This window comes from Heteronotia binoei, chromosome 8, assembly GCF_032191835.1.
Source record: "Heteronotia binoei isolate CCM8104 ecotype False Entrance Well chromosome 8, APGP_CSIRO_Hbin_v1, whole genome shotgun sequence".
Taxonomy (NCBI): domain Eukaryota; kingdom Metazoa; phylum Chordata; class Lepidosauria; order Squamata; family Gekkonidae; genus Heteronotia; species Heteronotia binoei.
In genome coordinates this window covers 104,544,983-104,569,728 of record NC_083230.1, presented here as the reverse complement: position 1 = coordinate 104,569,728, position 24,746 = coordinate 104,544,983, and the positions used below count along the sequence as shown (strand labels likewise).

The window sequence follows — 24,746 nt, the reverse complement described above, 5'->3', positions numbered from 1 at the left end:
GAAGACCAAGTAAGTATTTGTGTGTATGAGAGAGGGAGGGGGCAGGGGATTCCCTGGTATGGAGGCCCTCCCCACCTTTAGAAAGCATGGGGGGGAGGGAAATGTCTACTGGGCACTCTATTATTCCCTATGGAGAACGATTCCCATAGGGAATAATAGGAAATTGATCCGTGGGTATTGGGGGCTCTGGGGGGCTATTTTTTGAGGTAGAGGCACCAAATTTTTAGTATAGCATCTAGTGCCTCTCCCCAAACCCCCCCCCCCAAGTTTCAAAACAATTGGACCAGAGGGTCCAATTCTATGAGCCCTAAAACATGGTGCCCCTATCCTTAATTATTTCCTATGGAAGAAAGACATTTAAAAAGGTGTGCTGTCCCTTTAAATGTGATGGCCAGAACTCCCTTGGAGTTCAATTATGCTTGTCACACCCTTGTTCCTGGCTCCACCCCCAATGTCTCCTGGCTCCACCCCCAAAGTCTCCTGGCTCCGCCCCCAAAGTCCCCAGATTTTTCTTTAATTGGACTTGGCAACCCTACTGACTGTTAACTGCTGTTACTCCACTGAGAGTTCACTGCTGACCTCTGTCTGTCTCTGTCTTTCTCTCCTCCACCACATACTTCTTAGCTCCACCCACACTCTGTCACCAACCAGTCACCTCACTCACTCATTTCCCCTCTTTTACCCCCTTTTCTCTACTGCAGCTTGCCAACAATTAAAGTAACACACATAAATAAATTCAAATCATTACAGTCCTATTCTTGAATTGTTTGTCTTCGGTGAAGAGTATGGAGCTCTGTTCTGCACTGAAAATAATGAAGATTTCATTTTCCTTACCTGGATAACCAAGGCAAGCCTGGTCTTGTTAGATCTCGGAAGCTAAGCAGGGTTGACTCTGGCAAGTACTTGGATGGGAGACCTCCTTGAAATACCAGCAGTTGGGATGGCAAGGGCAGGCTTTATTTAGCCACCTTCCTGAATATCCCCCAGGACCCCAGTAGGGGTCAGTCACCAGAAGTTGACATGACACTCACACATGTGTACACAGACACATGCACATGTAAATACAAAAATAAATCATTTTCATCCTTGTGGTGATGTTTTCCAGCTGTGTCAAAAAAAAGATGCGTCCGGTGACTCAAAGAAGTGGATGGGAGGCAGTCCTCATTTTCAGCTGGGTTTCCCTTTGTGCGTCCCTACCATTGTGGAGCGATCGGGACTCCCTCATTGAAAAGGAGAATGCTCATCGGACTGGGGGCAATCTTGTGCTGGGAAAACATGAGGAACATGTGAACCAGAAGCTCATGCGCCTCAAGAAGGCGGAAGTGGATGAAGCGATGCGCACAGGGCTCTTTCCACCCGGCATGCATTTCTTCAAGGCTAAAGCCCTCATTGATCAGAGTGCTGTGTTCAGCATCTTAAAGCAGATGCCAAAAGGTAAGTATAACTGACCCAGAATTCCTGGGCATATGTGGGTGCTGTGTTCTGGAGGGTCATGATTGCTAGAAGAAATTGTATAAAGAGTTCAGTTAAAAAAAGAGAGAAAAAGGTGCCAAATTGGCTCAACTGGTTATGTGTAGGGCTTTTTTTTGAGCAGGAACACACAGGAACACAGTTCTGGCTGGCTTGGCATCATGGGGTGTGGCCTAATATGCAAATGTATTCCTGAGAAGATATAAGAGATTGTAAGTTGCTCTGAGTCTCTGATTCAGAGAGAAGGGTGGGGTATAAATCTGCAGCCGCCTTCTTCTTCTGTTGGGCTTTGTGCACAAAAAAAAAGCCCTGGTTAGGTGTACATAATGTACCTATCCTTTCAGCTGCATGGGCCTTACTTTCAATTAAGCTTGTGTAACTGGAAGAACATTCAAGCTCAGTAGAAGTGGCAGCTTGCCTACAATTGCTAGAATTTACGATAGAATCCAAGAAGCACCAGACCTGGACGTAAATGTAATGGTGAATGGGACCGTTGGGTCCCAGTTTTCATTCTTCTCTCAGACTTCCTGATTTGATATTCTCATCTTACCTGCATTCATCTAGATCCATGTCTTCTCCAGCCCTCTCTTTCCCATTCTGCCCCCTGCTTCCTTTGGCTTGCTGCCTTCTCCAAAATCCAGTGTGTTTCTCCTTTCATAGCCTGTTGTGTTGTTTTTCTGCTCTGAAACTGATCTGCTTTCCTGCTCTAGGATCACTGAAGTCAACTGCTGCTGAAGCTCCTTTGCCCATCCCATCTCCCCCTAGCATTGCGGAGGCACAGGTGGTCACAAGGCTGGCCCTGTCTGGCACCCTAGGCAAGGCTAACTTCTGGTGCCCCCGCCTCACTGATAATGTCACCAAGTCACATGGGGATGCCCAATCTGGTACCCTCAGAAGGCTGGTGCCCTAGACAATTGCCTAGTTTGCCTAGTGGCAGGGCCAGCCCTGGCTGGTCACTGTCACAGGCTTCATCACCATAGGGCTTTTTTTGTAGAAAAAGCCCAGCAGGGACTCATTTGTATATTAGGCCACTCCCCCTGATGTCACCATTGTTTCACACACGGCTTTTTTTGTAGAAAACGTCCAGCAGGGACTCACTTGTATATTAGGCCACTACCCCTGATGTCACCATTGTTTCACACAGCTTTTTTGTAGAAAAAGCCTAGCAGGGGCTCATTTGTATATTAGGCCACTCCCTCTGATGTCACCATTGTTTCACACAGGGCTTTTTTTGTAGAAAAAGCCCAGCAGGGACTCATTTGTATATTAGGCCATTCCCCCTGATGTCACCATTGTTTCACACAGGGCTTTTTTTGTAGAAGAAGCCCAACAGGGACTAATTTGTATATTAGGCCACTCCCCCTGATGTCACCATTGTTTCACACAGGGCTTTTTTTGTAGAAAAAGCCCAGCATGGACTCATTTGCATATCAGGCCACACCCCCTGATGCCAGGCCAGCCAGAACTGCTCTCCTGTGTGTTCTGCTCAAAAAAAGTCCTGACCACCACCAAACCCCATCATACACTACAAACTAGATAGCTTCAGTTTTTCTAAGTGTTGGTCATATGTGTTGTGTTGGTGTGTGCCATGGTTCCATTTGCTTCTTGCACAGGAGGTGTTTTACACCTACACGACTATGCCATTCTGAGTGCCGAGTGGCTGGTAAAGCATGCCAGCTACCTCCCTGATTGTCATATCTGCTTCTTCCCTTCGGGGGATGTCCGGTTCAAGTTCTCTGAGTCTCGTCCTCTTAAAGAAGTGCTGCCTGGTTGCTCCGACTGGATATTGCTAGAGACCTACCGTCAGAATCTGCCTGATGTGACTGAATTTGATAACAGGTGGGTGAGTGACTGGGATTGTCGTAGGTGAATTGCACTGTTACGGGGCCCATCTTTTTTAGAACAAGAGGATTATTATTGTTGTTGTTAATAATTGTTGTTGTTCACAGCAACAATAATTTATTCTTACTGTTTTCACTATGTGTTCTACAAGTTATTCCCATTTAATCATCTGCTTAGATGTTTATTTAAAACACTTCTATGCTGTGTTTGGTGTAGTGGTTAGTTGCAGGGACTCTTATCTGGGAGAACCGAGTTTGATTCCCCACTCCTCTGCTTGCAGTTGCTGGAATGGCCTTGGGTTGTCCCTATCACAGAGGTTGTCCTTGAAAGGGCAGCTTCTGTGAGAGCTCTCTCAGCCCCAACTATCTCACAGGATGTCTGCTGTGGGGGAGGAAGGTAAAGGAGATTGTAAACTGCTCTGAGACTCTGAGATTCAGAGTGAAGGGCAGGGTATAAATCCAATATCATCTTCTTTCCACCCAAATAGGGCACCCAATGTGGTAAACATCAATACATTGCAACATTAAACTGACATTTGAAATAAAGTATATATAAAATAAATCAATTGAAACATATAAGAAGAGTTGGTTTTATACCCTACCCTTCACTTCCTGGAGTCTCAGAGCGGCTTACAATCTCTTTCCCTTCCTTTCCCCACAACAGACACCCTATGAGGTAGGTGGGGCTGAGAGAGCTCTGAGAGAACTGTGAGGTCACCCAGCCAGTTGCATGTGGAAGAGAGGGGAATCAAACCCAGTTCTTCAAATTAGAGTCACTACACCAAACTGGCTGTCTCACATAAACTCACATATGTTACAGATACATTACTGTAAACATAATCACAACCACTCGGTGAAGGAACCATTATGTCAAAGTTGTAATATAAAAGTAGCAATAGTAGTAGTACTTTATTATTTTTTATGTAATGTGTTTCCCAGGTGGTCAGATTTCCTCACAATGTTTGTACAGCCAGCTTTGTGTAGTGGATAGTGTGCAACTGGGCTTTTTTTTTTTGTAGGAAAAGCCTGGCAGAAACTCATTTGCATATTTGGCCACACACCCCGATTTCACCATTGTTTCACACAGGACTTTTTTGTAGAAAAAGCCTAGCAGGAACTTATTTGCATATTAGGCCACACACCCCAATGTCACCATTGTTTCACACAGAGCTTTTTTTGTAGGAAAAAGCCCAGCAGGAACTCATTTGCATATTAAGCCACACCCTTGACAGCACCATTGTTTCACGCAAAGCTTTTTGTGGGAAAAGCCCAGCAGGAACTCATTTGCATATTAGGTCACACACACCGACGGTGCCATTGTTTCACACAGGGTTTGGGGGTTTTCTAGAAAAAGCCCAGCGGGAACACAGTTGCATATAAAGCCACAGCCCCTGACACCAAGCCAGCCAGAACTGCGTTCCTGCTCAAAAAAAGCCCTGGTGTGCGAGACTATGGGCTGGGAGAACTGGGTTCAGGTTCATCCTGTGCCATGAATCTGGTTGGGAGACGCTGAGCAAATCAGTCAGTCTCAATGTAACCTACTTTATAGGTTTGTTGTGAGGGTAGAACTGAGAAGGGGAGACTGATGGATGCCACTTTAAACCCCCTGGAGGAAAGGTAGGATACCGATATACTAAATAAACAGTGTAGGCACTGGGAATCAATAAAGTCAAAGATATACATGCTCAAATAAACCTTGCATAAAGCGCTTTTGAGCCTCTTTTTTGCCATTTCATACATACATAAATGTGGTTCAAGCAAAGTAGAAGAGAATCATCTTTTAATCACATCTGTGCAAGGTCAAAATCAGTTTTGCAAAGAAACTACTAGAGATGAAAATCAGAGGCAGTAAAATGGTGCCCTCGTCTGGAATCTTCCATCCAAAGCAGTCGCTACAGATTGCTTTATGGCACAGTGTTAGGGGGCTGACTAGTTTAGTCTGCTAAGGCAAAAAAAAAAAATCTATTTTGACTCTCCCTTCTCCCATGTACCTTATTTTTTTCAGTATGAGCATATAATGAGAAAGAAGTGAGAACCAGCAGTTTTGATTACTGTGATGTGTGAATGTTGCTAAATAACTTTACACAAACACTAGGATAACTTTGGCATATAAGAACATAAGAGCCCTGCTGGATCGAACCAGTGGCCAATCTAGTCCAGCATTCTGACTCAACACAGTGGCTAACCAGTTCCTGTAGATGGGCAACAACAGGGCATAGAGGCCAAGCCATTCCTTTTATGTTGCCTTCTTGACTGCCTCTGAATGTGGAGGTTCTGTTCTGTCATCGTGGCTAATAGCCACTGATACACCTATCCTCTCTTATCTATGACTATGGCTATCAATACATCCTCTGGCAGGGAATTAATCACTTCCTGTGAAAATAAATATTTCCTTACTCTTTCCTGGAAGTAAGACCTATAGATTACAGGGCTGAGTAAGATTTACAATTAGTCTTAATTCTGAGTGGAGAAAACATGCTGTGTGCCTGGGCCTTGTACTTAGTATCCCTCCCCACCAGCAAAACATTTCCCCGACTGTAATGGACTTGAAGATATCTTGTAAAGTTCCCACCCTTTAGCCTCCTCTGGTACTTTCTGATAAGTTAAGCAAAAGATGCCTCCCGGTTTCTAGGGTGATGCTTGCTATGTCACCACATAAGCAGTTCTCTTCAGAACAGGTCTGAAATGCCAGTTACTCCTCCACATAAACCAGCACGAAATGCTGCTGCTGTGTGCAGTTCTCTAGCTATGGTTCATTTCCTTTCCATTATGTGGCATTGTTTACGGAGTAGTTTCTTGCACTGGCCTGATCTTTTGTGTGCTAATGTAACGAAAGCCCCCCCATTGTCATGCACAAGAGGGCAGAGTTAAGGTTGCTGTGGAAACCTTAACTCTGAATTCCATGACTGGTGGGCACATAAACCCCCCCACCCTCACCCTGGATGTGGCATGGCTGTCTGATTTGTAGTCTCTTTCCTCACCCTCCCCTATCCCTTTTAATAAAAGTAATAAACAACCAAATGGAGTGAGAAATAACAGCCGCCCAAAGCACAAGAAGGGACTCCTTAGGTAAGATAACAGCAGCTGGCATATTAAACGTGTGGCAAACAGACTCCATTTTGTGGTCTCCCATCCCATCTGCTGACCAGGCCCAACGCTACTTTGTTTTACGAGAATTGGCATCACTGCCTCTTGCAAGCTGTAGGAGAACCATTTTCCTGATGAACAATAAAGATTTCTCGAGAACAAGATAATAAGTATGAATTCAATTCAAGTTCTCACATGTGTAATGATGTGTACTTTTAATTGGCGAGGCTGTGATTAGGCAAGGCACCAAACATCAACTAATCGTTGGACATGGTCACTGTTGTCATAGCGAAGGAATGAGGCCTAGACCCAGAGCGAGTGACTTGATTAAGAGCCCTGACAGAGAGACAGCGCACGCCAGAATGTCACACAGATACAATTTGCATATTTTGTCACAGCTGATGGGCATGTTGTTCTTGTTTTTGACACCGACAGATTCTGGAATGGATGACCCCCAAATGTGAAAGATCTTGTTGTTGCGTCTGTAACAACACTGTAAAATGGGCATGTAAACCAAGAACTTAAATTTAGTTTGGGACTCCCCCCACCCCTCTTAAATATCTGAATCTGTGGTACTTAACTGCTAGCAAAGTATGCTGGCACACGAAAGCTTATACCTTGAATAAAAGTTTTTGGTCTTAAAAGTGCCACTGGATTCTAACTTTATTCTTTTGCTTCAGATCAACATGGCTACACACCTAGATCAAATTATCTCCTGTAATCATTAACAAAAACCAGGAAGCAGGAAAGTTAGAATTACTGGTATGAGCTGTTCATTGTGCCAGCATGAGATACTAGAAAGACAGTTTCTAGTTGGGGCTGCCAGATCCAAGATGGGGCTGCCAGATCCAAAACTCAAAAGCAGCCATCAGAATGCTCAGTTTGAGGACAAATCAGATATAGGGGCCTATCTAACTGGTGTCAAGCTGACGCCATGATGTCACTTCCAGTCTGTGCCAGAAGTGACATGACTGCATTGACACAGCACCAGTTTTCCCCCAGCCCCATGACATTTTCCCCTCACTGCCCTGTCAAGCAGTGGTAGAGAATGGGGGTCTTCAGTGGGAGCTCTCCTGTTATAGCTGAGCTGGGAGACCTGGCCACCCCGATGACACAGGAGAACAGAATAAGACATTAAAAAAGAGTGAGACAAATGCCAAAAAATTTAACAAGCATCTAAATGTGAGGCATCCTTTGAGCTTGAGGCTCATGCCCAATCCCCCCTCCTCGGATTGGCCCTAGCTATGTAATCCGTGTGTGCTTGCTAGGGAATAAGTCCAGGACTTTTTTGAGCAGGAACGCACAGGAATGCAGTTCTGGCTGCCTTGGCTTCAGGGAGTGTGGCTGAATATGCAAATGAGTCCCTGCTGGGATTTTTGTACAAAAAAAGCCCTGAATAAGTCCCTTCAAACTTTATTGTGTTCACTTCTGAATCTTTAAGTGGGGGTAAGTAATAATACCTTTTTGTTTGTACATGGTTGGTCGTACATGAGTGGGAAGAATTTAAACTTTCTGTTTTTTCTGCTTCCAAAGGCAAAAGTAATCCAGCTATTGTGAAACTATAGCTGTCTCTTCTCCCCTCCCTCTTTCTTTCCTCAGTTTGTTGAGGAACCTGACTCTGGTATCAGATGCCCCAGAGGTGACCTATTCATCCCAGGCTTCTATTTGGAGCAGATTTGAAAATGTCTTCATCACAGCCTCTGGTCTTATCTGCTACGCACCTGTGTTCAAGGACTATTTCTATCAGGGTCTGTTGGAGCTCTATGAAGATAACATACAGTATGTGGAGATCCGAGCCATGCTGCCACCGGTAATATGCTGTGGTGTCTCCATTCTTATTTTAAATCATTGATGCCCAGGGCTCTCCTTCTGAGCCTGGGAACTGGTTACAGTTGAAGAAGATATTGGATCTATATAAAAAAGGTAGTCCCCTGTGCAAGCACCAGTTGTTTCTGACACTGGGGTGATGTGCCGCCCTATACTCTGAATCTCAGAATCTCAAAGCAGTCACAATCTCCTTTACCCACACAACTGGGGTGATGTGCCACCCTATTCTCTGAATCTCAGAATCTCAAAGCAGTCACAATCTCCTTTACCTTCCCCCCACCCACACAACAGACACCCTGTGAGGTAGGTGGGGCTGAGAGAGCTCTTTCAGCAGCTGCCCTTTCAAGGACAACTCTTGGGTGAGCTATGGCTGACCCAAGACCATTCCAGCAGCTGCAAGTGGAAGAGTGGAGAATCAAACCCGGTTCTCCCAGATAAGAGTCTGCCCACTTAACCACTACACCAAACTGGCTCCCTCTGGTTGCCAGGTTCCCTCTGGCCATGAATGGGGAATGGGGGTTGGGGCTGCCACAGATCCAGGTTGGGAAACTCCTGGATATTTGGGAGTGGAGTCTGTGGAGGATAGGGGACCTCAGTGAGGTACACTGTCATAGAATCCACTTTTCAAAGCATCCATTCCCTCCAGAGAGATGAGCTGTAATTCCAGGGGATCCCCAGATCCCACCTGGAGGTTGGTGTCCCTATACCAGTACTTGAGAAATCCTTTCAGCTGTGTTAGTCTGCAGTTAATGAAAACTGGCTAAAGTCAGTTTTCTGTATAGACTAATTACTGTGACAATATGATCTTAGAATCATAGAGTTGGAAGGCGCCTCCAGGGTCATCCAGTCCAACCCCCTGCACAATGTAGGAAATTCACAAATACCTCCCCACCACCCCCAGTGACCCCTGCTCCATGCCCAGAAGATGGCAAAAACCTCCAGGATCCTTTCCCAAACTGGCCTGGAGAAAAATTGCTGACTGACCCCAAAGTGGCAATCAGCATTTCCCTGGTCTTGTAAGAAAGGGCCACAAGAATGCAACTCTTCCTACCCTCCCTCTCATGATCTGCCTAATTCACAGGATCTTCATTGCTGTCAGATGGCCATCTAGCCTCTGTTTAAAAACCTTCAAGGAAGGAGAGCCCACCACGTCCGGAGGAAGCCTGAAGAACTGCTGTCAGGAAGTTCTTCCTAATCTTTAGTTGGAAATTCTTCTGATTTAATTTCTGCCCGTTGGTTCTGGTCCAGCCTTCTGGGACAACAGAAAACAATTCTTCATCATCCTCTATATGACAGCCCTTTCAAGTACTTGCAGATGGTGACCATATCACCTCTCAATTGTCTCCTCTCCAGGCTAAATCTTGCCTGTAGGCTTTGCTCAGACCTTATTCAGATACCACTTAAAACTAATGTGAAGTAGTTAAACCCTTATAAACTGATTCAGTGTTTCTCATCAATTCCATATGTCTTCAAGCCTGATCTACAGTTTGGCCTCAGTTTTTTCTTCATGGTAATGGGGTTTCTGCCTTGGCCAGCAGGGCCTTCTAAGTCTCCTGGCTCCCCCAGGCCCTGTATACCCTACTAGCTGCTTATGCAGCACAATCTGATTACTTGGCAGGATTTATTCCTTCATTTATCTACAATATTTTAGACTAGTTTTCCATAGGGTTGCCAGTCCCCAGGTGGGGGCAGGGGATCCCCTTGTTTGGAGGCCCTCCCCCCGCTTCAGGGTCATCAGAAAGCAGTGTGTGTGGGGGAAGGAAATGTCTGCTAGACACTCCATTATTCCCTATGGAGTCCGATTCCCATAGGGTATAATGATCCATAGGCATCTGGGGCTCTAGGGGGGCTGTTTTTAAATGTGATGGCCAGAACTCCCTTTGGAGTTCAATAGTGCTTGTCATACCCTTACTCCTGGCTCCACCCCCAAAGTCCCTAGATATTTCTTGAATTGGTACTTGGCAACCCTAGTTTTCCAGTGGCCTACAGCGCTACATAATATTTTTTTTTTAAATCAATAAAACAATGTTTGTAAAAGCATCTGCAGAGTGGTGTAGAAGTTAAATTGTCAAGTTCTGATCTGGGAGACCCAGAATCGAATTCCCACCCTGTCATGGAAGCTTATTGAGTAACTTTGGGCCAGTCTCACTCAGCTTAACCCACTTCACAGGGTTGTGTTGAGGATGAAATGGAGAGGAAAATGATCAGAACTGGCAGCCACCTAGCACCCTGTAGAAAATGGAGGCTGGGAATGTGTGAGGGGGAGTGATGGTGCAACTATCTGATATTATTTCTGGGGAAAATCTGGAAGTGACATTTTGTGCCACTCTAGGAATCACCCAAAGCTCTATAGTAAAACCATAGACTTCCCTGTAGTTTCTAGAGTGACATGGTATCACTTCCAGGTTTTACCAGAAGTGATGTCACATCTTCACAGTGACTATGATTTTTTAAAATTAACTTTCTCCTGCTAGCCAGTAGAGTGGTGACAGGAACTTGGGGTTACCAGTAGGACATCTCCCACCATAGTAGGATACCTGGCAACCCTGAAAACAATGTAAGCTGCTTTCGGTCTCCACTGGGGAGAAAAGTAGAGTATAAATGAAACAACTAAATCAGTAAGTGAATAAGTGCTGAGATAAGTAACAAGTAAGCCTTGCAGTGCTTATGGAAAGCTGTCAGAAATGGGCTCATGAGTCACTTGAAAGCCCGGCTTTTCACTGCTACAGATCTAATTTCTTGCAGTGAGGGCATATGAAACTGGGCTTGAGCACTTGACTGCAACAGGCAGCTGATCTAATACATGCCATGGCCCTGGGCCAGATTCTTTTAGGGCAGAGGAGAACACAGGATGGCTCACAGAGCTCCTGTATCAGTGCAGTTTTGATGAAACACCCCTTTTCATTTGTTGCTATCACTGCAATTTCAAAATGATAATGACCTTCTGATCTAGTACAACACTTCCCCCATTCCTTAGAAGTTTAATTTATTTGCTTTCTCTTGTCTCCTAACCCTGAGGAGGAGTTTGCTTTCTAATCTTACTAATTTGTCATTTATTTAGAACATTGATCCACTGCCTTTTTTAAATGCCTGAGGCAGCTTACAACAGTTGCCTTTTCCTGCAGCTGGCAAGGGGGTGGGGAATGCTTAATGAAAAGATAATCCATCAGGAATGTCTCCTGCCCAAACCCCAGTGAAATGGAGACAACCTGTTCTTTCACAAGCCCTACGAATTTCAATAGAAGGTGCATAGAAGTTCCTAGTGGGTGACCCTGGTTCTCCTTACCTGCCTTTCCACTTGGCCTTACCTTTGTGCTTGTTCTGTCTACAGGTTTATGAATTGGATGGGACGGAACATGACAAGAGCTGGTCTGTGGCTGCCTATCAAGAGGTGGCGGAGAGGTTTACCAAGGATCACCCTGATTTTGTCGGTGCAAAGATTATATATTCGGCACACAGGTAAGGGATGTTTAGATAGGTGTGCCAGAGAGGATGAGCCTGTATGTAGGTTGAAATCAATCAGACATTATTGTTGAAAGCCTAGGCCATTGAACAGAAAGGGGAAGATAAATTCAAGAAGATTATTTTAAACACTGAGAACCGAACCAGCTGGGCTGGGAGACAGCTACTGGGAAGATTAGTGTTTGGGGGGAGGCGGTTTGCCTTTCCTAAACTGCTAAACTACTGGGGAGCATTAACTGAGGTTGCTTTGTGAGAGGGCAGAGTTTGAGGGTGAGTGGGTGCTTGTAGGCTGCTGGAGAGTGAGTGTTTTTGTCTGAGTCTGTTTCGGTCTTTTGTCTGGTGGTCTGTGTTCATTGAGCACAGCCCCTGTTTGCTTGGGGCTGATGGCAGGCCCCACCCTCTGGAGTTGCCACTGGGAGGTGGGGACTGTGGGCCTCTGAACTGCAGGGTTCCTCCTAAGCAGAGGGTCTTAGCCTGAGGATCAGGTCTGAGGACCATGCATCATCTATAGAATCATAGTGTTGGAAGGGACCTCTGGGGTCCTCTAGTCCAGCCCGCTGCACAATACAGAAACTTCACAAATGCCTCCCCCCCACACACAAATACATCCCCCCTGACCCCTGCTCTTTGCCCAGAAGATAGCAGAAACCTCCAGGATCCCTTGCCAAAGGGGCCTGGAGAAAAAATGCTGACTGATCCCAAAGTGTCAGTTTCATGAACAGGAGCAAACAATGGGGTAGAAATCTTTTAACTATTTTCCTCTCAGATATTCAGTATCTCAGCTATAAGGGGTTCCCCCCCCTTTACTTTACAGTCCAATATTGTCTATGGTAGAAGAGTTAAAGCTCTTCTGAGGAGTAAATCTATCAATACGCAAAAGACAAATGTCATACTGTAGTAGGATTTAAAATAGTCTGTGCACAGAGCATCCAGGCAGCATAGAGCGGTAGTTAGTGTTGGACTAGAATCTGCGAGACCCAGGTTTGAATCTCGACTCATGCCATGAAAGCTTGCTGGGTGACCTTGGGCCAGTCACACGCTCAACCTAATCTACTTCACAGGGTTGATTTGAAGATAAAATAGTGGTGAGGAGAAAGATGTAAGTCTCCTTGGGTCCGCACTGGGGAGCGAGGTGGGATAGAATGGGGAAGAAAATAGCTTTGAGTTTAGCAGCATTCTTACATTTATATCTTGCTCTTCCATCAAGAATCTCTGGGTGGCATTCGGAGTTCTCTTTTCCCTGTTTCATCCTTATAACAAAGCTGCGAGAAAGTGACTCTCCGGAGGTCACCAGGTGAAATTTATGGTCAAGTGGGAATCTGAACACAGCTCCGCCTGGTCATAATCTGATACTCACACCATCCCTGACTCTCTTGTTAGTCTGCTTTTGTAATGACCTAACAAAAAACATTAACAGATGCCCCATCTTTATTACATAATTTGATGACTGGGTTTCCAATCACTGAACATGAGAAATAATATAAAATTTCTGTTTTTCTAAGCACGCTGTTTTAACAAGAGCCTTTTAGCTAATGAATTTTTACACACAGCATCCCTTTCCCCAGCTATTGATTCAGGATTTGCAGACAGGATTTGCAAACAATTCCTGACATTAACAGTCCCAGATGGAAGCAGTGACTACCAGTATTTTCCCTCTTGATAATTTTCTTTTTCTGTTCATTTTCAGAAACCTGAACATTTCCCAGATTAAAGAAGATGTGTATACAGCCATGGCACTCAGGGCCAGATTCCCAGACACTGTGGCAGGCTTTGACCTGGTAATCTCCTGTATTTCTGAGCTGGATTCATATTTTATGTGGGAAGAATTACCGGGTGTGAGAACATGAGCCAGTTTAGTATAGTGGTTAGGAGTGTGGACTCTAATCTTGGAGAACTGGGTTTGATTCCCCGCTCCACCACATGCAGCTGCTGGTGTGACCTTGGGTCAGTCTCTCAGAGCTGTTCTGCTCAAGATCAGTTCTCCAAAGAGCTTTCTCGGCCCCACCTACCTCACCGGATATCTGTTGTGGGGAGGGGGAGGGACAGGAGATTGTAAGACGCTCTGAGATTCCGAGTGAAGGGTAGGGCATAAATCTGATCTCTTCTTCTTCTTGGTGAGTTGTAAGGCATACTTGGGCTGCAGTCCTTTCACATGAAAGCATAAATGGCATGTAAGATAACTTTGATTGCATGGCAGAGTGTCTAGCAAAATTTGGAATAGAATATAATGGATGCAGCATCCTAAATAGCCCTGACTAGTCTGATCTTGCCAGAGCTTGGAAGCTAAGCTGGGTCAGTCATGGTTTATACTTGAATGGGAGACCACCTAGAACAGGGGTGGTTTATACCTCCCAAATTGCTAGAGTGTCCGGGAAAAGCCATAGAGTTTTCCCGGAAACACCTAGAGCGGCCAGCAAGCGACCAGCGCGATGACACCACTTCTGGGTGACATCATCGCATCTCACGTGCAACGAGTCCCCCACTGGAAGCCACAGGGGACTTGGGAACCCTAAATGGCACACAGTTACGAAGTATAATGGATGCATGACACTCATTGGTAACCCTTTCTACTAATGTTTAGGAAGTGAGAAACAGAGTTTGGAATCTGAGGGTCATCCAGGGCCATAACCTAAGCATCACCCCCCTCCGAAAAGCCACATCATAGTACGTGCCAGCAGTTGTAACCAAAGTACACCATGGCTGCCATCACGCACACTAAATAATGCATTTTCAATCTACTTTCCAACTGTATTTTGCCAGTTCACACAGTAAAATCCAGGAAAGTGCACTGAAAAGTGCATGATTTAGTGTGTGGGTGATCGCAGCCTGTGACAAATGTGCTAGCAAAACATGACAGTGGCCTAATTCACATGGAAAAAACTAACTGAGATTAATAGAACTTGCTTCCATCTAAACATGGTTTGGCTCAAGCTGCCTGTGATTCTTCAGCAAGTTTTCCTGTGCTCACCTCATTTAATTTCTTAGGCTGCATCTGACAAATTAGGTTCTGGACCCCAGAGCTGATGTAACAAAAGTGCATTACTTGTGCAGCTCTGACTTAGATAGCCCAGGCAAGTTGAATCTCGTTGGATCTCTGAAGCTAAACAAGGGTTGACTGTGGTTGGTACTCGGATGGGAGACTTCCTTGGAATACCAGCAGCCGGGAGGGGAGGGGCAGGATTTATTCAGCCACTTCCCTGAATATCCTCCAGGCCCTCGGTAGGGGTCAGTCATCAGAGGTCACCATGACTTTCAGGCGCAGACACACACACACAAATATATACAAAATTACCAAAAAAGATATGACTTGTGCAGCCTATTCCTGTTCATGCTTAAAAATGTATAGGATTGAAGATTTTTCAATATTGCTGGTCTTTGTTGTTATTTGCTACAAAAAGGGAAGCATTCTGAAAGCTGAGTCTAGTGATTTAAGGGTAACTGTCTCCTGCCCAGGCTATCCAGCATACCAGTTAAGATCCGCCTCTATAACCCTGCTCTCTACCAGTTAAGCATACCAGTTAAGTTCTGCTCTCTACAGCCTGAGGTTAGGTGGGGGGCAACTAGAGACAGGGTAATTTCTGTAGTGGCATCTTGCCTTTGGAACACCCTTCCCCTCGAGGCTCCTTTAGCACTTGCTTTCCTTTCATTTAGGCATCCTTTTAGCCAGGCTTTTAATGAGGAGCTTTATCTTAACAACTAATAGGCTGCTTCTTTTTTATGGATACTTTTTATTCTGCTTGTGTTTTAATTGTTTTCATTTTAATATTGTGTTTTTAATGGTAAGCTGCCTTGAGCAGGACTGTGAAGAGGTTTGCATAGAAATATCCTACGTAAATAAAACCACCACATTCATATTATCTGTAGGGCTCTTTGAGCTGATCTAGAACCTGTTCAGGAGAAGAGGAGATTTTGTGCATCCCACATTGTGATTGTTACTGAAATAAATGATGTAATAATATCAGGAATTCTATGAAGATTGTCCCAGCAGAGCTACAGTTAGGGCTTTAAAAAAAAGTTTTTGTTTTTATTTTTTTAAGCAGGAACGCAGTTCCGGCTGGCTTTGCACCAGGGGGTGTGGCCTAATATGCAAATGAGTTCCTGCTGGGCTTTTCCACAAAAAGCCCTGTGTGAGACAGTGGTGCTGTCAGGGGGTGTGGCCTAATATGCAAGTGTAGCCTAATATGCAAATGAGTTCCTGCTGGGCTTTTTCGCAATAAAGCCCTGTGTGAAACAATGGTGCTGTCAGGGGTGTGGCCTATTATGCAAATGAGTTCCTCCTGGGCTTTTTCAACTAAAAAAGCCCTGGCTACAGTTATGTAACAAGTCTGCTTAACCCCATTGCCATTTTGACAAAACCACACTTTCAATTCCCTACCTCGAAAGTATGGTTCCCTATATATATCCTTATGTTACCAAGTATCTTGCAGGAAGTGTGTGTGTGTATTTAATAAAAGTAAGCTGCTACCATTACTTTAGCGCAAATCTTTTATTTAATTTTTAATCTTTCCTTTTCTTTTCAGGTTGGCTGGGAGGATGGTGGAAAATCCCTTTGGGAACTAAAGGAAGCCCTGACCATTCCACAGTCTCTAGGAAAGAATTTGCCATACTTCTTCCATGCTGGTGAAACTGGTGCGTAAGAAGATGTTACACTGCTGATTGAGGGACAACAGATAGGAGAGGAAGGCTGTATTTATGGGGTCATATCTAAGTGAGTAAACCTTGAGCTGGCTACCTGAACCCAGCTTCCACCAGGATTGAACTCAGGTCGTGAGCAGAGAGCTTGGACTGCAGTACTGCAGTTTTATGTAAAAATGAGAAAGCTGCCTCCTTGTATTAATCTGGCAAGGAGAATTTGGTGGCCATCAGGCACTGGGTGAAATGCCAGCTCTGTGGAACAATCAGGAAGGCAGAGCAGAAAGGAGTGTTTTGTTGAAGCTGCTGCTCTTGCCACAGTTATAGAAGAGACAGTCCCAGAATGCTTATTGGTCAGGAAGACTTGAAGGATATTTGTAGCACAGTCATTTGCACAACAGGAAAATGTTCCCAGGGTCTTGCAGGCCAGCTTCTATGGACAGATATTTCTGCCTTTTTTAAAAAACTAAGATGTATCTGAAGACATGATACGGAGTGCAAGATTCAAGTCCAGTAGCACCTTAAAGACCAACAAGATTGCTTGCACAAGACTAAATGGCATTCTCTTCATCCAGTGGGGTGCTTAGTTGACTGATCTTTGCAGCCATCTTTGCAGAGCAATAATGCAATGACCTGTGTGGTTCAACAATGGTAGCATCACTATTAATTGAATCTGTTTCCCTTAGCACCTCACTAATGACAGCTTGAAGTATAATTGGCGTTATCTGTCAGCTTCTGTGGAGGCTTCTCTGTTTTGTAAAAAATTGTGTGTCTGCGATCTGTTCTCATGTTATCCCTCCTGAACCCCCACCTTACTGAAATTTTGGGACAGAAAGGTGTCTAAAGACTTATTTAGAATATTTATACCCTGCAGTCTTTGTCATTATACTTTGTCAAAAAGGCTGCTTCTGTCACAGTCTGTGTGCCTCATCTGCATGCGCATTTCTAGAATGCTTTGCCATAGTAGGTTTGGGGCCAGTACTACAATCCATCTGTGTAGCAGGCAAGTGCTCCCCAAGGACTCTGGTAAACTTCAGCTCAAATGTCACTGTGCTTTCAGTTTTTACAAAGATGTGAGAGAGGAGCTGCGCAGAAGATTGCTGGGGATTCAGGAACATGGTAGTTAGGTTTGTGTAGTAGTGGCGGCATAAGCTGTGAGGTTGAACTGAGGTGCAGTTATTGCTAATTGAAAACTTTTCCAATCTAGCCACTGATAGTAATTCTGTCAGTCCCTGCAGAAGGACTTTCCTCTTAACAGCAAACACCAGAAAAAGTGGTATTCTCAGGATTTTGTTGGGTAGGGAGGAGTTGATTTTGATGTTCAGTGGGTCCGAGATTCCTTGATGGATCTTGAGCTTTGTGTGAAGCCGGTCTTTGTAATACCTCTTCTGATACCCATTTGCCTCAGTTTATTGGAGTGCGGAGTAGCAAATGCCATTATTCATTTTAAAAACAGAATGCTATTTCATTGCACTCACATCTGCTCACAAAAATTAAAAATACATTGTGGTCTAACAGCTAAACGTGCCTCTCCCTTGTGCAGATCAATAAGTATGTATGGCACACAGAACTATGATACATGGGGCCAGAGCTTTTTTTGTAGCAGGAACGCCTTTGCATATTAGGCCACATACTACTGATGTAGCCAATCCTTCAGGAGCTTACAGTAGACCCTGTAAGAAAAGCCCTATAAGCTCTTGGAGGATTGGCTACATCAGGGGTGTGTGGCCTAATATGCAAAGGAGTTCCTGTTACAAAAAAAAAAAGCCCTGGATGGGGGAACTTCTTAAGGGGGGGGAAGGGAAAATGGGACAATTGGTGCTCAGAATTGCCCAAGACTACCTTTGCAAGATCTCAGATGGCATTTTAGGTTGTCTCTCCACACTCCAAAAGTTTTCTGTGGAATATGCTGACTGGCTTAGAGAAGTAAGAGACAGCAAGGATACAGAAGTAAAGGCAACATGGGGAGGAGGGTGGGAGGAGAGGAGGAGGAGAGGGTTTGTCCCTCCCCATGAGTCCTCACTATTTCGTATTATAGAAAACCAAGCATAAAAGGTCATAACAAGACTACATAACCAGAGTTCCAGGTTGGCAATAAATAACAGAAGCCACAGCCCTTGGTCATAATCCTAGTTTAAAAAACCCTTTGAAAGAGGACTGTCTTATGTGCAGTGGTGGTCTGGCCATTTAATTTGCAGGGAGATTTCCCAGTGGGCTACTGTTCCAGGGAGCTACTGGCAGCCAGGAGCTAGCAGACCTGAGCTGCAGCAACCCTGCCTGATCCTCAGCCTGAACCTCCCCCCTCCTCACCCCCATAGTCCATGGCAGTTATTGTCAGTTCACCGACTGTCTCCTTTTGCACTGCTTCCAGTTTTTTGGGGGAGGGTGATACAGCGGACAAACTCATGCTTATTGCTGGCCCCACTGAGTTGAGTGGCTCTGTGGTGTGAGCTTGTAGCACAGCAGGGGCTACTCAGTTTGACTCTCTAGGGCCATTTTTCACTTCCTGGTCTGCTCCTGCTTACATGGTTTTCAAAATCTAGAGCAGAGGCGGCCAAACTGACTTAAAGTAAGAGCCACATAGAATAAACATCAGATGTTTGAGAGCCACAAGACATGAACATCAGATTTTTTAGAGCTGCCAGGAAGGAAAGAAGATAGATGGAGAGGGGGGAGGGAGACATGGAAAGAAAGCTACTTTAAATTTAAATGCATTCTCCAAGCTGCTGGCTGGCTTGGCTTGGAGAAGTGATTTAAAGAGAGAAATGCCTTCTCCAAGCCAGCCAGTGGGGTGGTGAGAATTTCAAGAACCACACAATATGTATGAAAGAGCCACCTGTGGCTCTGTTGATCTCTTCCATAAAGCCACAGCTGAAAAAGCATGGATAGAGAGAATGTTTTTAAAGGTGAATCTCCACCTGGAGTGTATAATTATGAATTCAGGAATGCAGTTGGGAACCCATGTCCTGACTCATGGACTGGTTTTTTTTGGTACTTTTGTGTGTGTGTGTGTACCTAGAAGTCATGGTGACTGGGGGCCTGGAGGATATTCAGAGAGGGGGCTGAATAAAGCCTACCCCTGCCCTCCCAACCTCTGGTATTCCAAGGAGCTCTCCCATCCAAGTACTTACTAGAGATGACTCTGCTTAACTTCCAAGATCCGACAAGGTCAGGCTTGCCTGGGCTATCCAGGTCAGGGCTCTGACTCACTGATTTTGTTTCACGTATTTCAGCCCTCAGATGAAGCGTTGTAGGGCCAAACTGAATGTGAAGGCATCCACAGGATCAACCTGGGGGTGGTGCCATCTTTTAAATCCTAATGTGGGCCTTTTAAAATGCTGCCAGGGCCAAACCCTGAAATCTTGTTCACCCCCCTCCCCCTTCACACTTTTTCAACTGCTAGAACAGCTTGCCATCCTGTGGCCATTTTGGGACTTAAATCAAGGGTACTTGGTCCCACTGCACTGCCCCCAGAGTGTTCAGGACTTATGTTCAAGATAGAATACATTTGGCAGACTGGGTTGGATCCAAGCAGCTTTTCCTCTTGTAAGAAAGGAAGAAGGGGTTTCTCTTGTACCTAACACAATGCAGGGGACTTTTGGATCTGTGTGGAGAAAAGCCCAAGTGGGACTTAGGCTACAGTAAGGGGAGGATCCAGTGAGACTGAGTAAAAAGGCTGCCTGAATCCAACCTGTATGAATTTGAGACTATATCTGTGTCCCATTTTGTGATTGTGTACTAACGTAGCTGCTCTTTGTATCACTCAGACTGGGAGGGCACTCCTGCAGATAACGATGTCTTCGATGCTGTGCTGTTGAACACCAGCCGGATTGGCCATGGGTTTGCCCTTGCCAAGCACCCAGTTGCCAGGAAGTTGACTCTGAAGATGGATATTCCAGTAGAAATCTGCCCCATCTCTAACCAGGTACAGCTCAAACAAAAGGCTCAGCCTTGGAAATTTTTTCATTGCCATATGAGCAGGGCTCATTTTGTAGCAGGAGCTCATTTTCATATTAGGCCAATCCTCCAAGAGTTTACAGTAGGCCCTGTACTAACAGCCCTGTAAACTTTTGGAGGATTGGCTACATCAGGGGTGTGTGGCATAATATGCAATGAAGCTCCTGTTACAAAATGAGCCCTCCATATGAGACTTATATATCTGCAGTGAAAAATGAGCATGTAAACAGAGCCGGCACCAGGCTATAAGGTGCCCCAGGCAAGGCCCCATCCCGTCCCCTGGTCTCCCACCCCCACCTGTGGGCAAAGTGCACACCCCATGCTCTGGTCTTCTCCCCCCACCCCCCACAGGGGTGTCTGAGAGGTGGGGCGAAGCTCTCTTCCTTGATGTGCCCTGGTGCAGCCTAGCTGCATGCATTGTGATCCGGACGCATGCACACCACCTTTGCCTCTGCTGCCCCCTCCCGGATGACTTAAAACACGCAGGAGGATGCAGGTGAAAGTGCCCGCTAATCAGCTGATCAGCAGAACCTTTATCTGTGAGCAGGAAAGGCAGTGGCTCTCCCTTCCTTGCTCACTCCCTCCACCTGTCACCCGGGTGGTGGTACCTAATTTGCTGCCCTCCCAGGCCACACCTATAGGCAACTGCCTAAGTTCACCTAATGGACACACTGGCCCTGCATGCGAAGAATTACAAGAGTCAGGTGTCAGGATTACGGGCAGGGGTTGTAGGTCAGAGGGCTTGCCATTTGGGGTATTTTAAGGATGGTATGTATCAGCAATGACAAACCATCTTTGTTAGTCTCTTGACTTGAAAACCCTTTGAGGTTGCCATAAGTTAACTACTGTAACTTGACAGTAGTTTAGTTTGCATACCTGTACATGTATCTGTGCAAACTCCTGGAAGAAAGGCTGAAAGAAGGAGGGAACCTGAGGAAGCAGACAGCCTCACAGATTGAGTTGAGGGGGTCTTTATTGCCTGCAGGCGAACAAGGACATCCCCAAGAAGTGAGTGATATTAATTTGTATTCTTTTGAAAGTTGTTATCAGTGCAGTATTTGGGTTTTCATAGAGTAAGGGCAACAGAACAAAGGGAAGCAGTGAAGAGTAAGAAGAGTTTTTGGCTGGGCTGAAAGTTCTGAAGAGGAAGCCTGCAACCCATTGCTCACTTATTGGGAATAAACTCCCAGAACTCTGTAAGACATATTTATGTGGAAATTAGTTCCATTGAACTCAGTGAGACTTCCTTCCACATACATAGGTTGCATAATTGTGTGTCATTTTGCTTGGATTGTGCTTTTTGCCCACAGCCACAGGAGGCTTAAAACAAGAACATTTTCAAACGGTTTCCAAATTCTCTGCTATTTATGTGTGGAGGTTGTAAAGTCCTGATTATATAATGCAAATGTTGAATACAGTGTGACTGTGTTTTACCAGTGTTTTGTTATCTCTTCTTTAAGGTCCTGCAGTTAGTATCTGATCTGAGAAACCACCCTGCTGCTGTTCTGATGTCAGAAGGCCACCGTATCGTGGTGGGTTCGGATGATCCATCAGTCTTTGGAGCAAAGGGCGTGTCCTATGACTTCTATGAAACGTTTATGGGCATAGGAGGGATGTCTGCTGATCTGAGGACTTTGAAACAACTGGCCCTCAACTCACTAACGTAAGTGTTGTACTTCCTATACACTGGCATGCTTGGACTTTTTTTGCCTACCTGGGCAGTCTCCTTTATACTTCATGGGTTAAAGATCCAGATCTGAAAGTCATGTCCCATTCTATACTTGAAAACCTGTCCTTTCTGCAAAGCTACATGCTAAACTTTGCATCAAGGGAGTCCCTTTGACTTCTCTACACAGAGTGATTAAAATGTGGAATTTAATGTAATGGTGGCCACAGGAATAAACAGCTTTAAAAGGGGATTAGGTAGATTCGTTAGATCTATCAGTGGCTACTAATTATGGCGACTGAAGGGAACCTCCATGTTGAGAGGCATGGAGGGCAACATCAGGGGAAGGTTTCAGCCTCTATGCCCTGTTGTTGGCCCTCCGGAGGAACTGATTGGACACTGTGTAAGACAGGATGCTGGACTAGATGGACCATTGGTCTGATCTAGCAGGGCTCTTCTTATGTTCTTTTCTGAAGGAGATTGTATAATATCCCATTGCTGGAAATTAAGCAATGGTACATAATGGTATATTTAATTCTAGCTGGAGAAGCATTTCCTTTCTGTGCGTCAATCTGGAATGATATTCATGATGAACAGCACTGGGGAAGGATTTGGAAGGATAATGGTCTGTTAGGAGAGGGATTGAGGAGTTGCTGGAGAACCCTAGAAGTTGAAATTCTGGTGCCAGAGGAAGTTCCAGCTTGAAATCTAGTCTGAAGTCCAGCTCTGCAAAAGCTCTGGCTTACAGCTTGCAGTCTGAATCTGTAGATTATGGGCATTTATTTTTGGAAACTGTTGCCCTAAATATTTACATCTTTACATGCAAGATTCCAACGTTATTTAAAGTAAGGCTGAACATGGCATACTTGGGAGCAAGCTTCACTGAATTTAGAAGGGCTTACTTCTAAAGACATATACAGGATTAGTCAATGTATTTGCTTAGAATCAGCATGGTAAGAATACTGCCAGGTCTGCAGCTTATGGATTTGTCCAGCTGTGTTAAGAACATAAAAGAACATAAGAGAAGCCATGTTGGATCAGGCCAATGGCCCATCCAGTCCAACAGGTGCTATCAGGAGGTCCAGGTGCTATCAGGAGGTCCACCAGCTGATCTGAGGCCCGAACTCCAGAGTACCTCCAACTGTTGCCCCCCAGGCACCAAAAATACAGTGCATCACTATCTCAGACAGAGGTTCCACACAGGGCTCATTTTGTTGCAGGAACTGCTTTACATATTAGTCCACACCTCCCTGATGTAGCCATCCTTCAAGAGCTTACAGTAGGCCCTGTACTAAGAGCCCTGTAAGCTCTTGGAGGATTGGCCATGTCGGGGTGTGTGTGTGTGTGGCTGAATATGCAAAGGAGTTCCTGCTACAAAATGAGCCCTGGCTTCCATCTATACCTTGTGGCAAATAGCCACTGATTCACCTCTGCTCCATATGTTTATGATCTAGAGAATCTCTCCTGTTACATACCTCAGAGTCTGAACATCTCAAGTAGGGTGAGATATTGTTTTGCTGGCAAAACAATTCCCAGACAATTCATATCTCTTGGCCTCCTGTTTCCTTTACCACCTCATATTCATGCAGATTTCTTTGAACTGCAGTGCACTCAGTTCAGTGTTGAAGCAGTTCAGGGTGAGAGATGGGACTATGCATATACTGTTGTTATAATCAGAGGTAAACTATAGAGACAGCATTTAAAAACTGACTCTGTATGTGCATGCTTACTCAGAAATAGGTCCCATTGATGACAGGATTTCAGTCCTCAGCACTTTAATCTGGGAGGGAGTGAGTCTCATGAATTCTGTGGAACTTACTTCCTAGGTTGCATATACCTTCCTTGCAACACAAAGAATGAATTGTTTGCTTTTCATTTCCTGCTCTCCTCTGACTTTTGACCTGGTCATTCAGCTCCCCAAGCACCTTTCTTTAGCTTCCCTTCTCTGACGCAGCCTCTTTTCCTCTTCACAGACACAGCTCCTTGCTACCCGATGAGAGAGCCAAGGCACTGGAGATCTGGCAAAAAAAGTGGGACAAATTCATTGTTCTTCTTTCTGACCCTGTTCCAAAGGAACTATAGGAAATAACGTCTTCTCTCTTGAAGCCCATAACAAGCTGGAGTTAGAGACACAGCAGCTGGACTGCGATCACATGCACTAAATAATGCATTTTCAGTTGCGTTTCAGTGTACTTTCCAACTGGATTTTGCCAGTTCGCACAGTAAAATCCAGTTGGAAAGTGGATTGAAAGTGCATTAATTAGTGTGTAAGATAGACATGCCCAGGACTTTTTTTGTAGGAGGATCTCCTTTGCATATTAGGACACACACCCCTGATGTAGCCAGTCCTCCAAGAGCTTACAGTAGGCCCTGTAAGAAGAACCCTGTAAGCTCTTGGAGGATTGGCTACATCAGGAGGTGTGGCCTAATATGCAAAGAAGTTCCTGCTACAAAAAAAGCCCTGGACGTGCCCTACATTTGTTGATTTCAATACACTTAGGCGAGCCTAACTCTGCATAAGGCTGAGCTGGAAGTGTATTGGCAATGCTTAAAGAAACCTCAAAAGCCAGCATATCCAGTGATTGGGCTGGGTCTTCAATAAAAAGGTAAAGGTAGTCCCCTGTGCAAGCACCAGCCGTTTTTGACTCTGGGGTGACGTTGCTTTCACAACATTTTCATGGCAGACTTTTTACAGGGTGGTTTGCCATTGCCTTCCCCAGTCATCGACACTTTCCCCCCAGCAAGCTGGGTACTCATTTTACCGACCTCGGAAGGATGGAAGGCTGAGTCAGCCTGGAGCCGGA

General features: G+C 45.1%; 1 protein-coding gene across 1 annotated transcript; it reads left to right on the top strand.

The window, feature by feature from the left end:
• The first annotated feature begins 1,121 nt into the window (after positions 1–1,121).
• ADA2 (adenosine deaminase 2) lies at positions 1,122–24,074 on the top strand. Its single transcript, XM_060244599.1, has 9 exons — positions 1,122–1,434; positions 3,084–3,309; positions 7,998–8,208; positions 11,557–11,684; positions 13,375–13,465; positions 16,208–16,316; positions 20,087–20,244; positions 21,737–21,939; positions 23,916–24,074. The coding sequence occupies exons 1-9, from the start codon at positions 1,122–1,124 to the stop codon at positions 24,022–24,024; spliced, it is 1,548 nt and encodes a 515-aa protein (XP_060100582.1). The 3' UTR covers positions 24,025–24,074.
• The last annotated feature ends 672 nt before the right edge of the window (positions 24,075–24,746 follow it).